Here is an 18,263-nt window from a genome sequence, read left to right on the forward strand (position 1 = left end):
CTATGAAACTGCATTTTGGTAACTTTTTCTAGTTTTTATATAGCCAGTAATCATTTTTGTGGTGGAAAACTTGTAAAACTCAAACATAAAATTTGTCAGTGTCAGAATAATTGTTAGCTAACTTCTAACAAAAGGAGCAGCCAAACCAGAATAGTTTAGTAAACAGTGAGGTCGGCTTTGAATTCTGTACATCTGTGGTTATCTGTTAATGGAAGCAAAATGGGTAAAGATTATTATTCCAAAGCATATTAAGTCACCCACAACTCCAAAAGGGTAACTTTTGTCTTGCTCTTGTACTCCCGATTTATCACAATGCAGTACAGATAGCGCTATTTGTGGTTGCCACAAACTTTGGTATGGTTTTGCCAATACTCAGGAGATTCTCTGCTGTGCTTAAAAAACCCCACAAAACCAAACAACACTACGTGGGGTTTCTCCATAACAAGTACAATTTAATTAAATACTGATTTCACCTAAAGAAACCATAACATATTCACAGGGAGGATGTGGATTTTTTCTCTTGGTTTTGGTTAAATAGAAGAATAGCTCTGGTTTTAAAGGCAGAAGTAATTAAAATGTGATTCTGGCTTACTTTTATTTCTAGCTCTCCTCCACTTACCGAAAAAGAAGTTGAGGTAAGTATGTTCTTAAACTCATTATTTTAGCCATATGCCTCAATTTCAAGTGGTTGTAAGCCTAAAGGTTGTTACTAGAATCAGGTAATGGGGTTTTTATTTCCTAAAAGTATTATCAGAAAAAAAGCATATTGAACACAAAATAACAATTCTGTGAAATACTAGCAGTTGTCGGAGACAATATAAACTGTAAAAAGACTTACAGTAGGAATAAACAAAATACTTGTTTGTGCTTTCTTCAGAGTGAAATACAATTCATTATGGAAATTACTGTAATATACATAAAGTAGTAAAATAGAGACTAAATGAGACCAGAAATTAAATGAGTTTAATTGCATTTTTGTACTGGCCACTAGAAGCTTTGGGGCACTTTTTGATTACATCTTGCAATCAGTTTACATAATTTAACTTTTTTTGTGGGTTGCTCTTTAGCTTGCTGGCTTTTATTCTTCTTTTTTTCCACATACCAGACAAGAAAAATATCTTTATTTGCATAGCTGCAATCCAATGAAACTGTTGGTACCTTGTGCTTTGCAAAGTATTTATCCTAAGAAATAATGCATCTGGTGAAGAAAGAAACAATATATAACAGTTGAGGGCAGGAGAATAAAAATGTTAGCACTTAACCTTTTGCTGGCTTCAATGGTAGGTATTTATCCCTTACATAAAACAATGCTAATGGTGAGCTCATCCCTGGACTTCCTTTGCACAGACTATCTGTTTAAAAACCTTGGGGACCCCTGGAGGAAGTCCAGCTAGAAAACAGGTCCATTGTGATTCTGATACTTCTGGTAGGCTACTTCCTTCATTGTGTCTCTCTACTGATCTAGAAAAACATTCAGAAAAGAGGCAGCAAGGCCTGTTGAATATTTATTCATATTTTAAAAGTAGTAAAGAGAAGTGATTTTTGGAAAAAAATAATAATTTAAGAAATATTTAAGATTTTCTCTTTCGATACTTGTTTAAGCACCAAAGTTTCTTAAATACATACCATATAAGCTGTTACTGAAAATGACATTACTGTGATGCTTATTTAACAATGTTTTTTTAAATCCAAACAGAATGTATTTGTACAACTTTCCTTGGCCTTTAGAAATGATAGTTATACCTTGGAATCTAGAATTAACCAAGCAGAACGAGAGAGAAATCTTACTGAAGAGAATGCTGAGAAGGAACTGGAAAGCTTTAAAGCAGCCATTACAGTAAGAAAACAATAATTCTATCTCTAGCATACATGAGAGTATTCACACTTGAAATATGTGAGGCTAGGTTTCCTTATGCCTATTGTAAATTCAGCCCCAGAACTTCATTTTCTGCTGCCTACCACTCTGCACAAGAGGGAGCATTTTCTGCCAGCAGGCCACCATTGCCGGAAATTGCCCTACATCTAGCAGATTTCAGGAATAAATACTATTAATTTGCTGTTTGCTACTTGGAATAAGCCCTTGTCAAAGGTAAGGGTGTTCAGAACAGCAGTTTGAACAGTGATCCCTGCTCTCCTGGGCAAGACCTTCTTTAGCACTAAATTTGAAGTGTCTAGTTAGGGGAGAGAATGAAATCACCTGAAGCCTGAGTCCTGAGATTTGTGATTTGAAAGACCTCTTAACTGCAGATAACAGAAGGCAATATAAGAAAGGAGACAGAAAGAATTTCTTAAGGAACAGATGCAGCCTCAGGATCAGGTTATGGGCATTATTACGCTTTAATTCCAGCCTACCCTGATGTTCTTTTATCAGCAGTTTTCAGTCTTTTTTGCCAGCTTTCCCTGGATTTTCTAATTCAAATGACAAATACGTTTTTGAGATGTGTCAATTTATGTGCTGCACACATTTTTGTGCAAATAGGAAGGGATGCTCAGATACCATGATGCTAAATGAAATACCTGTAGACCCAATTTGAATATTACAAGGAGGTGCTGCTGTACTTTCAAGAAATAGGGGAACATGTTTCTCCCATTTTTTTAATCAAGAACATCATCAGGTAAGAAAAGATATAACTAAAAAAAAGATTGTGATATTTACATCTTTTCATCTGGAAAATACTTCTGTCTTTTCAAAAAATATTTGCATCTTTTCAAATCTGCGTTTCCAGACTATTGTCCCTGGGGGAAAAAAATAAGTTTTTAATGTTTTGCTGCTCTTCACTCTGTTCTCTGTTTAGAGAGCAGGCAGAAGCAGCATATAAATCAGGGGATTCAGACTGAAAAAAGTCTGTTAGATTTGATCTCTTAAGAATTCCTAATTAGGCACCAAGGGTCATGTTGCCAGCATGCGACAGATGTGGTTAGCTTTTTCCTCCTTTGTGCAGTTCACATGCAACAGTCTGGCTTTTACAAGCTTTTCTACATAGTTTATAGGAAAGTAGAAACTGCCATTCATATGAAAGCTTTTGTTCTATACAATGGAATAAACTAACAAGCGATTAAATGAAGTGATGGCTTCTGTGTAATCTGTATAATATTAGACCTAGACTTGTTTCAATCTCAGTACGAGGTTATCTTCATTTCTGTAGAACAGGCACATTATATGGCTCAATGACAGTGCTACCAGTCTTCATGATTTTTTTAAACCAATCTTATGATAATTGATGTTTTATTAAAAAAACACAACTTCAAGAGAAAGCTGATTTACATGAACTTCAGATATATTCGTGAAAACTAGGATGTTACAGTTGCCAAGAAAAAAATGAAAATTGGCAATTTTGTACATGTTTTTTTCAAACAGATTTCTTTATGCCTCCATGGGTCTTACAGTTGCCATCTGATTTACAGGCCATATTATTTTTTATTGCTCTCTAACACTTGGAATTCTTGAGACTATAATTTCTTTTATAAATAAGTGAAGTATCACAGAACTGAGAGAACATGAATGGCTGCTTTAACCCCTTGGGCCCAGCAGATTAAAATGTTCTTTGTGTTTTGGCAATAATTTGTAATTAATAATTCAAAAAACCTTGGCATTGGCAAAGTTCACAGGTAGCCAGGCATGATTCATCATTAATTTCAAAAGGAAAAGTATTGCAAATGTGTTTAGCCCTCTTTAACTCCTTGAAAGGTCTGTCTGCAGCATGCAGCGAAGCATCATTCTGACACACAGTAGCAGCACTGTCTCTGTTATCTATGGTAATAGTGATGGAACTCCTCTGGGACTAATTTGTAGTACATGTGTAGTTCTGCCTAGACATCTCAACCCTGCTTCTGTGGCTCAGGCTACTTTATCTGAATTAAAAGTGGCAAGATATGATGATAAAGCTTCTGTATTTTCACTTCAGTCTTCAGCTCACTTATGGCATCATTATGAACACAGAGAAGCTTACCAGAAGCTATTGGAGGATATTGCTGTTCTGCGGCGTTTAGCTGCTAGACTATCTAGTCGTGCTGAGATGGTTGGAGCTGTTCGCCAGGTAAGAACACCCTGGTGTCTAACACATATTCTGGCTGCACATGTTCACTCTTTCTCTTTTTCAGTCATAGCTGGAGGTTATATTAGCCCTTTGAATTTTATTTGTAATTTTCAGAGATTAAAGACATTTATTATAATGTCAGAGAAGACACCATTTCAGTATGGAAATAAAATTCAAAAAGAATGTTGCCCATGAAGCTATTTAACATCTGTGCAATAGGAGCATACATATTATTCAGAACTATAACTGCATCACAATAAACTTATTTAAAATCAGTGCAGCATGAATAAGAAAACTCTGGGTGAGAAAGCTGATCTAGTTTAGTCACCTGCCTTTGGCAACTACAGTAATAACAGAGCAAGTATAAATGAGAACACAGCAATATCCTTTCAGATTCAAGACTGTTGCCTGTTTCCTTGGAAAAAAAATAGACTGATGCCAGTGACTAAGACCTTCAAGAGTTTGAAAGCAAATGTACCTATACAACATAACTAATAAGATAGGCATGCAGGCAGAATGTAGAAAGATATGGCAAAATAAATTATAATATTCTGTGATTATACATGAATGCATGTACATTTGTGTTTAATTAGCTTCAGAATTTTCAGACATGGAGGTACCATATATTTCTTTATTTCTTTAATACCTATTCCAGATTTGGCCTAGACAGGAAGCATTCACAGAGGCAAATAATTTGTTTGAGAAGTGTAGAGGTTCCTGAGTATTCTCCTCTTTTCTTCCTTAGGAGAAGCGAATGTCAAAGGCAACAGAAGTAATGATGCAGTATGTAGAAAATCTGAAAAGAACGTACGAAAAGGATCATGCTGAACTAATGGAGTTCAAGAAACTTGCCAATCAGAATTCTAGCAGAAGCTATGGGGCATCTGGTAAAAAAACCCAAACATTTAAGGGTTTGTCTCGTCTCTATATGGAAAGGTGTTGGTGCTATTAATGATAAAAAGTGAAGTATTGTGAAACTTGTTCACAAAGTTCTGATCTACAGGAGTAGATTTCAAAAAGCTATAGATGTAACTATTAAGATATTTCATAAAAAACAAACAACACTGTAGTGCAGTAATTTAAAATCACTATCACATTTTTGTTGGCCTCTTGCACATACACATAGCTTACACAGTTATAACACATCTGTCTAAATGAGGTATGATGGCAGAATTTCATTAATGATAGAACAGTTAGGGTTGGAAATGACCTTAAGATCATCTAGTTCCAATCCCCTGCCATGGGCATGGACACCTCACACTAAAGCGTGCCACACAAGGCTTCGTCCAACCTGGCCTTGAGCACTGCCAGGGATGGAGCATTCACAACCTCCCTGGGCAACCTATTCCAGTGCCTCATCACCCTAACAATAAAGAATTTCTTCCTTATATCCCATCTAAACCTCCCCTGTTTAAGTTTTAACCTGTTACCCCTTGTCCTATCACTACCGTTCTTAAAAAGTTTTTTTCTGTTTCTAACCTTTCGTTTCCTAGTTTGCTAGGAAACTGAAATATGAGTATTTTCTTTTGCCAGAAGTTGTATATGGAGGCAAAAGATAGTAAAGATAGTAATGTTTCTTTTTTTTTTTTTTTTGCAATTATTTGAAATTTCTTCTGTAGGTGTAATTGAGACCAGAACTGTATGGCACATAAATATGCAGTCACTACAGACCTTGTATAAGTATACTACATCAGAGTTTGAAATGCAAGCAAGGGCTCTATAATCATTATTTATATAGATACTCATGTAGTGTAAGACAGCTCTTTATCTACTGTTTTTTTGCAGAAGACGGAGTGCCTCGTTCAACTAGATCCATGTCTCTTACTGTTGGAAAGGTATTTCTATAATATTAAGAAAATGAATATTTTATATAGTAAAATTTCTTTGTCTACATACACTTATTTTCTTGGGCTGTGTTCAAAACATAATGCCAGTAAATATTCAGTATTGTTCATGGAAGTGCTTAGTAATTTTGGATACATGATTAAGTATGACTTTGGGCAATAATGATAATGCTTGCTGTGGAACCATAAATAATAAAGGGGCCTATTTATTTAAGAATAATTGTATTCCAGGCCACATACCTATGCAGAGAATGGCTGAGATCCTGTACTTTATTCTAGTTCCTCAATGAGGAAGCTGAACACACAACTTACTAAGTAACTTGGGATTCTATGATTATACCATTTTCATTATCTGAAGAGTTATATCATGTTCAGAGTACCTTAAGATGTAAACAGTTGTCTTTAAGCGCTGCTCATTTTTCAGTTAGCATTGAAGTATCTTGTTCAGTTTGACAAAGTATCCAGAGTGAGCGATTATGTCAGATTGTTTTGGCTTGACCAATAACATGGCCAACATTCCATTTCTGTAAAACTTCCAAGTGTTGGACGTCAAGTTTATTACAAAACTTCCTAAAACAACCATTGTTTTGAGGGAACTAAGACCCATTGTGACTATTATGAAATTTGGTGGTCAGAGGCATTATATGAAGTCTATTATTTATTTTCATGTTTTTGTTTGCTTGAGTTATAGTTCTTTGGTTTTAATTTATTTCTGCCACCTCTGAGTGCTGGATAGAGAGAATTAGAGCACAGAGCATGCTGAGGGCAAGACTGGCTTTAAGAATGAGAACCAGATCAGCTGAAAGAGAGATCCCCAAAAAAAGATTAAATTTAATAAGAACAAGTCCAAATCATAAAGGGGAGGGGACCCAAAACACTAGGATGGACTGCCTAACACGGCTGCAGACTCCCCAGTATAGTTTTCAGGAGCACCTGAAACCTCTGTCATTAATGAACATGTGTATTGGTTTTGTCTAGAACTGAGATAAAAGAGTAGGTAACTCCTTCCATATATTTACTAAATCTATGTTTCAGTCCTTTCCTCTAAAGCTATCTAGAGCACAATCTTAAAGCGTTTAGATATGCACTAACACAAAGCTGTCAGGACTCTTTTACTCAGTTGGAAGCTTAAGTTTTACGATGTGTACACCATTGGATGAAACAGTTGCCTATTTACCTAATGACAGCAAAAACTTATATGATCTGTACTTCAGCTAGAATATATTGTGTACAGCTAGCACGTGTTTATCATATAAAGAATTTCATGGTCTTTGGGAAATGTAAGCAATGTTGCATGATGCAGCTAACAGCTCGAGGATTGAGGAGAAGGCTCTGTTCTTTTGCAGAGGTAACAGATGTTATAACTTGCAGGTTTAGAAATAATTGTGGGTAGAGCATATCATAGCAGATACAACGTATCATAATGGGTACATAACAAGAGTTTCATGTGTAACCATGATCCAGTCACTGAGACACTGGCACTTTCCCCCATTGTATTATACTTCTGATTTAACTGTGATAATAGCCTCTAATAAGAACTGACAGTATCAACTCAGAACATATCTGTTGTGTGGCTTCAACTAGGCCTTCAGTGTGGAAGAAAAACAGCAGCATGCCTGTACAACACCTCATTTCACACTAAGCAGTTGATGTACCAGTTAGTACTAGAGGAGGTTTTGAGGAAAACTACAGCCATAACAGCCATTCATCTTAGTTTTGCTTCTAACTCTCCTTTCCCTGAGGCACATTAACCTACCTGTTTGCCACCCCTATTAACCTGTGGAATTGTTCTTCAGTCTATCTTGTATGATTGAAAAAAATATAAATTGTTTCTCACAGAACATGCCTCGGAGGAGAGTCAGTGTTGCTGTTGTTCCTAAATTTAACTCCTTAAACATTCCTGGTCAGCCACCGACAGCTTCACCTATACCTTCAGTGCCATCCCAGGTAAGTAAACCCCACGTTTTAAAGATACTGCTTTTTGTTTAAATCACTTTTGCTTAGGACAAAACTGTAGTTACTAAAAAAAAAAAAAATTAAATTTAAGCCCTTTTGTTGGTTTAACTTGTTTTGACTTCATCCTAGTGAAGGAGATGGACAAAGGTAATTCCTATTATGTAGGGAACATATGCCTTCAGAAACTACCTCCGTAAATAATCACTTTGGACACAGAGCCCAAAAAGGCTTACTGGTGATTCAGAAGCATTAGACATTAGTTGAGGCAATTTGCCTTTAATTCTGTAGTAACATCCTGGGAAGGAGTAGTAAATATAGTTGTCCACTGTATGAGAGAAGTTTTAACTAGAAACCATAGAAGATGGTTGGACTGCTTCTCTTCATTGTTGAAAAGTCCACTAAACAGAAAAACATATAATTAATGTACAGAAATATATGTGGTACAAATCTAGATGTTCTGTGATGGAACTATAGTGGAACTATCAGACTCTGTCTCGATTTTTGTTTACAAAATTTTAATGAATTAAATTAAAATCTATATAAATACTTTGATGGAAAAATCCAAGGTGTATCAATTGTTCAGAGATGAGCTATGATAGCTCATCACAAAAAAAATACATGGTTTTCTGTTTAAAATGTAGGGCTATTTAAGTGAGGGGTTTTGCTGAGAAGTTAAATCCATTGTGGTGTTCAGTTTTAAGGAAACAATCTGTTTGTGCAATTTAGGTATTATGTCCTCAGAGTCAATTGTTTCAGAAATGAAGTGTGTTTGTTTACCATGATTTATTATGATTTTGTTTTGTTACAAATTTTCCATTGAAAACTCAGCTAACAAATTAATGTTCCTAGGATAATATGGAGAGAAGGAAATAGAGTAATTTTGCTGTTAAGTTATCAAATATATGATGAAAGACTTTTCTTGGGAAAAATAAACAAGATGGAAAGGAATGTCACAGAAAACTCTTTATAGTATGCAAGTCCGCTCTTTACTGTCATTAGTGGGAGTAATTAAGAAGCTCTATGTTAAGAGCTCGTGCCCTTGGGTGTGGGAAGAAAACCTAAGCAGCACACTGACTTTGTCATTTTATTGAAGTCTCATATGAAATTAATGTAACATTTATTGCTGTTTTCCACTGACAGTCTGAATCACCTAGTAATGGAAGAAGCAATCTAACGTCTACTCCTGTTCTGCCAGCACTTTTAGAAAAGTGAGTTCTGTCTAGGTCATCTCATTACCTATTAAATCCTAGTATGAAATGAAGATTATTTTATTTCTATCTTTCTTAATAGAAGTTACACCAAGGTATTGAAATCGGCAACCAATATGATGTTGGTTCGGTTGATTTCATGGTCTGGTAAATGCGTTTTACTATGTCACCATCATATGGTCCTTTTCATGTTCAAAGAGTTTGCAAACAGTATCTCAGAACGGTATCAAGCTTGCTATGATCACTAAAACTTATCAAGTGAAAAATGCAGCAGAAGATCATGCATTTACTCTTTTGACTAGGCCTGTCTTCAGAACTTGACAACATTAAGAATATGACATAAAATGCACATGGCTGGGTTGTGGGGTTTGGGGGTTTTTTAAAATATATTTCCTGGAACAAATTAATGCTATGCCTACTGTTGGCCATGACCATTCCTGGGTATGAATATTCATTAACTTGACTATCCCAGTAATAGAAGTTTGTGTTCTGCCCTTGCCTTTTCAACATGTTCTAGCTGGTAAGAATTGTATTTTGAAATACTCTGCTATCCAGTGTCATGTAGCCTTTTTAATTTGCATGAATAAACATAATATACAAAATTCAACAGTATAACTTATCATAATATTAGATAATCAGATTATTGCAGAAGTCAAAAAAATTATTGAGTAGGAATTCTTTTCTTAGTATAAAATGAACATTCAGCTAAATTGAAGCTTTAGGTTTGAGATTTTAGTTTTAACATCCTGAGACTTTAGTTATAACAGGCCAAGATGTTTGCATTTTAAAATGAAAAAATAGAGATACAAAGAGGGGATTTCTTGTTTTTAAACCTGGTAAGAATTAAATACCTCAACAAGTATTTTTCTAGTACCTATAAATTGCAAAAATATTTTTCGTTAAAAGAGTTGCCCTTCTGATTCTATATCATTTACCACTACTACAGTGTCTACACTAGATTAAGGTGTGCTGTAGTTATCCATTTTTCATAATAGTTCCATGAGTTATTCCACGGGTTAAAATAGTACTGCTTTAAGAGCAAAATAATAGTTACATGAACGAAGAAAGCAGGTAATTGCCAGAAAGAACATGCATACACACATTTCTGGAAAGAACTTTTAACTTCTTCCAGCTGAAATTCATGTAGGTCTGTAATTTAGTTTTGTGCAAGTTATTGAAACATAAAGCCCCTGCAGTAGTAGAGTACAAGGCTGGGCAATAGGAAAACATGTGAGACTGGGATGAGAACAGGAAGGCACACCTAAGCTGTTCTACAAGGTCTTTGTAAACAGTTATTGTTATGGATACAGGTATATTGCATTTGCAAACCCTTGTACATATAATTCTCCCAGAAAGCAACAAAAAAAAAGTCAGGCATTTTTCCAAATATATATCTCTTCTAGGAAATGTTGCATATTCTAAGGAAGTTGCTTGCTGGCATTTCAGAAGTAAAACTTACTGAAACATCACACTGATTTTTGTTATTGTTGTTCTACTTCTACTACTACTTTGGTTGTTTAGACTGTTTACAATATCACAATAAAACATCTGTAATACAAATTTAAATTAAAGTTTGTTAGAATGCTTTAAACATGCAAATTAAAAGCTTTAAAATACGTAGATCTCACATCAGTACAGAATATTGAATTTCACAGATTTTAGATAAGTGCTGAGGGAGGACGGAATTTATCTTATGTCTTTATTTTATCTCTGTGCTTTACTAAGAATGAAAATACACAACGATTGGAAAAACAAAACAATTGAACTATGGCACTAGTTTTTACAAATCAATGGAACTCTGTAAGATTTAGATCATCTTTTGGAACTATATAGAAATTCTGAAAAACAAAACCAACCAACAAACAACAAAAAAATCACACCAAAACCAACACCCCCCAAAAACTTTCTAGTGTCTGGTAGGTATCTTCCTGGATCTTAGGAAAACAGATCATGCTATCAAGTACTAGAACTTTAAATTCAAGTTTGGCATAAGTATGTATGCATGAGCCAGCTGCTATAGTAGTGTAAAATTATATAGTTTTGTATATGTAAGCAGTTCAATCTTATACTCAGGATTTGTTTAAAGTCCAAGTGAAAATAACGAGCATATGACTTCTTGAGAGAAAATCAATTGCCCACAGATAGTGTCAGTCAGGATCTGCCATTGATTTTAGTGCCAGGAAAATAAGGCCTGCAAAAAGGGTTAGATTCTGGAAGTTGAAAACCAATCCACTGTTAAGCTTATTAAACATTGTTTCCTAAGTCATGTCTGAATCACTTAAATTCTCTGTCCCAGCCTTAAATAAATGAGGACAGGTGAGCACTGCAGAGAGAAAGCAATATACAATCTCTTATCTTTAGGCTAAATTCTTATGGTTTTCACTTAGGAAAAACTCCAGTAACAAAAGCTGTGCATGTGTTTGTATTTTTTTAACCTGTATACTGGTTCAGTGTTTAAAGTCAGCAGAGGGGAGTACCTAAAAGCACATAAGAAAACTATTTTGTTAATTAGAATTTAGTACTATTTCTGTTCTTTTCCTCTGGAAATAATAGCCTACAATTTCTAAGATGATTTTTATAAAGTTGAGGGAAATGTTTTCAAGAATAGCAAATAAATGCCATGTATAAGCCAGGAAATAAATGCTCTTGTCTTTTTTAAAGAAGAAACACAATGCAAGTTCTAATACCTTAGAAACATATTAATTACTGTTCTTAAATTACATTTTGAAACTAAAATATTGCTTAGTGTTTAATTTTTCTCTTTTGAAAGACATTTGATTTCTTAGATGGACATTAAAGAAGAAAAATTGCAAGTCACAAAATTCTGTGTGTTTGTTCTTGTTTCGTAGTATACTACAAATAACATTTATTTCAGTGATGTTGTTTTCTATGTGATTGTTTCTTTTGTCTTGGCAGTGGAAAGAGTAATGGAGATCCTGCCTGTGAAACGGCTACTTCTGTGCTGACACAGAGTGGGTTGGAAGAGATCAATCCTGAAACTAAAGCCAAGATAGAAGAGGAAGCATATAACAAAGGGTGTGAATATTTTATGTGCACTTCTGTAAATGTGTGCTGTGAGATGAGGGCATATGTTTTTATAATGTAATTTTAAATACAAAGTGGGTGGCAATCAAAATCCCATACAGTCATAATTGAAGGAGTGTGGGAAACAATGCAAGTGAACTTTATTCGCTACATTTGCATAGTAGTAGTTCACTTTCATGCATTATTAACATTAGCCAGACTGTGGAAGGGCAGTTATATCAGAGATTCTCAATTGGGTGGGTGTTCTTATGTTAGAGTTCAGCTTCATGATAGGATAATCCAAAACAACTTTCTAAAATGTTTATTCTGAAAAGTTTACATGGACATCTGTAAAGAGTAAATATCAACTCTTAGAGTAAACTTGTGTTGTTTGGGTCACAGAGTGCTTTACACAGCATGTTTTGGGGCACAAAAGGCTATTTTACCCAGCTTTGGCATCTGTTTCTGAATATCAAGCAAAGACCTTTTCAATATAAATAATATAAATATAAAATATATTTATTAATATATTTATTAAAAATAATATAAACATTATTTTTATATATATAAAATATAAATGTAATTCCCTATTAATGTATGGTGGGGGTCTGTGTGACATATTTACATTCTTCAGCTAATTTTTACTCTTGCCCAAGTGCTGCAACACTGCTGGTTGTGTTTTACGGCAAGTGACAAAGCATGAAGATAATTTTTATTACATAAGAACAGGCCAAGCATGCTAGACTAAGAAAAATGTTCCATGTGTTAAAGTTATCAGGAAGGCTTGAAGAAAACCAAAGAACTTCAGGAACTGAAGGAAGAAGATGAAGATACACCAAAAGAAAGTCCTGATGAACATGAAGAAAGTGAAAATGAACATGAGATAAAAAACCTGAAAAACAGGTGAGACAGGGGTGTAATATGTCCGTACAAGACAGGCTACTTTTTTATCAATTAGTGGCACCCAATGAAGTGTTTTGTACTGTTATCTTGACATGCTTTCTTCCAGTGTAGGGAACTATACTTGAAATAACAGTGTTTTCACAGTAATGCATATTCTGAGATAAATAACAGTTGCAAAATGCAAAACTTCTTATATTTCAGCTAAAATTGTGTTGACATCAATATGCTTCATCTTGATGGGGTTGGGTTTGGATTTGAGGTAAAAAATATTCCACAAGATTTCTTTAGATGCCAGAGTGTATCTCTCAGTAGGCATGTGTAGTCTCATAAAAGTTGTAATTCAGGAATCTGATGCCTGTATTTGTGCCGTATGTCATTCCCAAAGGGTCTTCATAGGTGAGTCTTTCAATACATCTACAAGATGAATACAGATTAAGACAAGCTCCTCAACTACGTTGGACTTGCTCTGGCTTGAACAGGCAGATGTTTGCTCCCTCTGCAAGCTGTGTAGAGGCAACAGAACACTGTTATGCTGGAGTTTCTTGCCTTGCAGCAATGACATTTATTGCATTAATCTGCCCAGTGTTCTCTGTCTGAATCATCTGCCTATTGTCTTACCTGAAGCAATTGATGCCTAACTAGAAAACTTTTCTTAGAGTTAATTATTGAGTCTCCTCATTGTTTTACCACCCGTTTCAGTACACCTGCAATGTCCTTCATATTAAAAGCAGTGAGAGAGGCATTAGAGAGGCATTGAATGCTAAACAAAGCAAGTAATATGTCAAATCCCAGGCTAAGGTGGGGATCCTTACCTGATCCAGAAAAAATAATTTCCATTCCATAACCATTACAGTTATAAACATCTGTAAGGGGGGTTAGAACTAGAGGATCTTAAGGTCCTTTCCAACCCTAACTAGTTTATGATTCTATGATTTCAGCCATATTCAGAAAGGCATCCATCTCAGTAGTCATGAAACTCTCAGGAAGAAATATTTACAGTATGTTCTAATGTTGAGTTTAGTTGAGCAAGGTATAAACAGTGCAGAATTTTACATCATATCAAGACCTGAGATTTGCCAGTTGACGAGTGGAAGAAATAGAAATCGAGTTTTTGGTCTTCAGCTGTCTTGCAAATATCACCCATATCTGACAGCTCTTCTTAAAACAGCTTAATAAGCTGATTCCTTTTTGACAAGGTGTTTGTATTTGGAAGAAAAGTGGTGCACCATACATCTATCCATATATCTATGAAACTTCTCGAACTGAAAAGCTTAAGATAAGAAATTTGCATATGATTAATATATAACAGTTTTCTTTTCATTTTACAGCAGACTTGAAGTCATCATTAATTATTTACATATACTGTACCCCAAACTGTGTAAACACTGGAATGTGGTATGGCTGGTAGTGGCTGCAATAATAATTTTTGCTGTGGTGTTGGGAATCTACCATTCGTTCAACTCCTGTGATGAAAAATCAGAGGGACCTGAAGGGAAGGCTAGCTGTTCTGCTGCCCATCAACATTCCTGGTGGAACTCAGGATTTCAACATGAGCAACACACTGAATAATAAAGGAACAGCCACGTACTTATGATACCTGAGCAAGTATGCATATTGGAAAACTGTTGTTATAGGTAGTGCTTAGTTATCCTTACAGCTGTTAAATGTGGTCTGTTAGACAAGAGAGTTACCCCACACCATCAGGTTTGGGGATACACTATGAATGTACCTTATCAAAATGACAATCTGATAAATAATCCTATCTTGTCTTTTTAGTGTATATGACTGATACAAATAAAGTAATACTGAATCGTGATAAGGTTGTGGCAGTAATCAGCCATCAGCAAGACATGGTTTGCACAGGACAGTAATATCTCTGCTATGACTCTGAAGAAAATCATAAACCTGCATTTGCAGTTAGTGCTTTGCATTCCCTGAATTTATTACTGATTGTTGGAGTACTAATGGCATTTAAGTCCTTTGGGTTTCAAGAGACTATCTGCTTCCTTTTTCATGATTACTGGGTAGGCAGAAATAGAAGCTCTTCTATGGAAGGTTATGGTTGTATTATCAGACTAAATGCTTTGCTGATAAAGTTATTTTATAAGAGCAATTATCCGTATAACTATATAAATAGAAAACTAAGTACATGCATAAATGTGTTTTATGGTACACTTTAAGAATTGGACCACCACTTTTTTTTGTTTTTTAAGTGGGATACACCACAAACTGTGTCCAGGTGGCAGAGACGATACTGTCAAATAAATGTATCAAAGTGCTGAGACCAAAATGCATGTCAGTAAAGGTATACCATACGTACCTGCTGAACTTCAGTTACTTCTGATTGAAGATGAACTATGTCTTTCCATAACTATATGCTTGAATGTGACCACAATTTCAAAATCAGTTTGATACCTGATTGCACATGTGTCTTGCATTCTTCTGGCAATTTCTGACTGATTAACAAGTCTGTTTACAGCTGAAGGATAAGTATGTTATGAAGTACTGTTATTTCAGTTCAGATGCAATTATTATTGTCTTGTTTGTTGGTGTAAACACTGAACCTCAAGTTATCAAAGAAAATAGGTTTCTAACTCAGAAATTTAATTCATATATTGGCACTAGTAACAAATATCCTGCCGGTGAGTTTCATTTGTTACATCTTTTGCCATAAAGAATATTAATAACAAGGTTTTAAAAAAAAAATCATAACTTTTTTTTGGGGGGGTGGGGGAGGCAGGGGTCTATAAGCAGTTGAGGGTTTGGGTTTTTATGTACATGTTGTTGAGGAGTGTGCTTAAGAAAGTTCAGAAAGGATAATGGGAAAGTGCCATTTGGTCTAAAACTATAATTGTTAAAGAATAAAACAGAAGATGGTTTCTTGTAAATTATTTGGTATCTGGTTCAGTTAAAGTATCTGACTATGAAGAACTACTGTGACATTTCACATACTTTCAGTATTTAAAGAAACTCGTCATTTGCTCTTTGAATACTTCTTTATTAAAATCAGCTTCTTTAATATTCTTTACAAATAGTGTTGATAATAAGGCAACAAACATTGAAGGTAAATAGTCCTGAAGATTCAGAATCCCCTGGGCCAAAAATTATTATGTAAATTTGACTATGTGATTGTGGAAATGTTGGACTGCAATAAGTAAAAATAATTAACAGTGCCTATAATTAAATTAATTTGCTCTGATTTACATATCCATTGATGTGGGTCCAACACATATTATTGCAAAGAAATGTAGAAAGTTATTGATATCAACAGGACACTTGAACTGCTTCATGTTAAGAATGTGCTAAGGTGTTTTTGGTCAGTGGGTGAATAAGGTCTCCATCCTATCTATCTTGAAATTCAGCACACTTTTTGTGGACTTATTGCACAAAGGCAGATTTCTATAAGTAGCTGTACTGATTTGAACTGAACTATTTGCATGTCTAAGGCAAGTATAGTTTATTCACAAAGTTATTAGTTGTTGTGGGGAATGTACTGAAAGAGTCAAGAGATTTTAATAGGGATGAAAAGATGAAGATAAAGTTTATATATATAAGAAAAAGTTGTTCTTTTTATAACTACTTTGAGCAAATTGTCCACTAAAATAATGAACCACAATGACTAATAGTATATTAAATACTTTTACTTATTTTTTCAGTTAATGAAGACACTTTTTTAATTAGAAACTAGATTGAGCTCAAAAACTATTCTAAATATAATTTTATCTGTTGTATATTAGTTTGCTTTATCTGGAAAATAAGAACCAAACCAATCTCTTCTGTGTTGAAAGATCACATCAGATAACAAGAAATAGATCTATTATTTATGCTAGTAACACTGAAATAGTTTTCTTGAGGTGCAATATTTATTTTTCTGCTTTATCAAGACACGTTTACTGTTTTTCCTGCACAGCACAGATGTTTCTAGTAAAAGGAATTTTAAAAGGGCACTATTTTTGTGTATCATATTTAAATTTGTACTATTGTAAGATTTTGCACAAGTGTGCTGGTATTGTACTGTATAGTATCACATACTTGAGTTTTGAAATAAAAGTATGGTTTCAAAGTCCTCAATGTTGCTACTTTAAAGATTTGGTTTTTTACATGTACTCTGTCAGCATATTAATGGCTGTCTTCTTATAAAATACATACTACCTTGTCTATACTGCATAGTGTAGTGCCATGTTACACATACCAAAGGTCTTGTTCTTAATCTTTCTGTTCTTCAGGAAAATTATGTAAGACGAAGCAAGCAAAATCTTGTTTCAATAGAGAAAGTGTTTGTAAGCAGGGTCATCCCTGTCATACCCTAGAAAGTTGAGAGAGGAAACTGAAATATCCTGGAGAGAGTTTAACTCCTGCTTCTGAGGGATACTGCCTTTCACTGAGGAGATTGAACATGGAAAGCCACAAGGGAAATCTGTTACCAAAATAGACTGAGTGAAAGGTTAGGATTCTTTGCTTTATCTTCTTGTAGGCTTGAGAAGGCTGGGAAGCCTGGGCTTTTTGGGGAGCTGAAGAGCCATACCTGAGGGAAGGAGACAATACTCTATTCCCAGAAAGAACAGAAATGTCACTTCAGAATCTTTTCTGTCTAGCAACCCTCATCAGCATTTTAATACATGCTGACACAAGATGTTGGGAATTTTCCTTACAGGTTACTCTAGTATTAAGATCAATTACAGACTTATACTGAATGTTTAATTATCTTTTTTCACCATTCAAGTTATGATGAAGACCTACAAACAGGTTAAAAACCTTTTGTACTGTTACAGTCCAGATAGTTGATTCTTCCACACAGTTTTGGAGCAGCTGAAATATAAAAAAGAAGAAACTGGCACAAAAAAAAAAAAAAACAACCCAAAAAACATTTATTTTAGTATCACTTCATCATCCTGAAATTCTTTTCTTCCTCTCCTAATCTGTAGTTTGCTCTTACAAATCCACAGGAAGGAGCTTATATTTTTGTTTGGTATTACAAAGGTGTTTATCTCGTTTTTGCAGCTTAAAAGCCTACTAAACACCAATAGCATGGACAGGATTTCACTACAGGAACTTTGCGACAGTAAGGATAATAGGCAAGAAAGTGTTAAAACATGATAGGACTCAGCTTTTGATTTCATGGTAGGAAATACTTAGCAGTCCAAGGTAAGCATGGAGATGGTAAGATTTTGTTTAATGTTCTCAATGTTTTACAGACACCACCTAGTAGTTTATGAGAGCCACAGAAAAACTATTAGTTTCTGTTCCTATATTGTAAATGCAAGTGAATCCACTTAGAACTTGCTCCAATG

The 18,263-nt window shown here is 34.8% G+C and overlaps 1 protein-coding gene across 1 annotated transcript in view; it reads left to right on the forward strand.

Moving 5' to 3' along the window:
* IRAG1 (inositol 1,4,5-triphosphate receptor associated 1) overlaps positions 1 to 15,654 on the forward strand; it is a 69,573-nt gene extending 53,919 nt beyond the window's left edge. The window contains exons 11-20 of the mRNA XM_031055056.2: positions 605 to 635; positions 1,697 to 1,837; positions 3,906 to 4,037; positions 4,783 to 4,924; positions 5,823 to 5,872; positions 7,721 to 7,828; positions 8,978 to 9,045; positions 11,962 to 12,081; positions 12,841 to 12,972; positions 14,301 to 15,654. Of these exons, the coding sequence (XP_030910916.2) occupies positions 605 to 635; positions 1,697 to 1,837; positions 3,906 to 4,037; positions 4,783 to 4,924; positions 5,823 to 5,872; positions 7,721 to 7,828; positions 8,978 to 9,045; positions 11,962 to 12,081; positions 12,841 to 12,972; positions 14,301 to 14,541 (1,165 nt within the window). The 3' untranslated portion in view covers positions 14,542 to 15,654. The remainder of the gene's footprint in view (positions 1 to 604; positions 636 to 1,696; positions 1,838 to 3,905; positions 4,038 to 4,782; positions 4,925 to 5,822; positions 5,873 to 7,720; positions 7,829 to 8,977; positions 9,046 to 11,961; positions 12,082 to 12,840; positions 12,973 to 14,300) is intronic.
* Positions 15,655 to 18,263: the final 2,609 nt, after the last annotated feature.

This window comes from Melopsittacus undulatus, chromosome 4 (assembly GCF_012275295.1).
Source record: "Melopsittacus undulatus isolate bMelUnd1 chromosome 4, bMelUnd1.mat.Z, whole genome shotgun sequence".
Taxonomy (NCBI): Eukaryota; Metazoa; Chordata; class Aves; order Psittaciformes; family Psittaculidae; genus Melopsittacus; species Melopsittacus undulatus.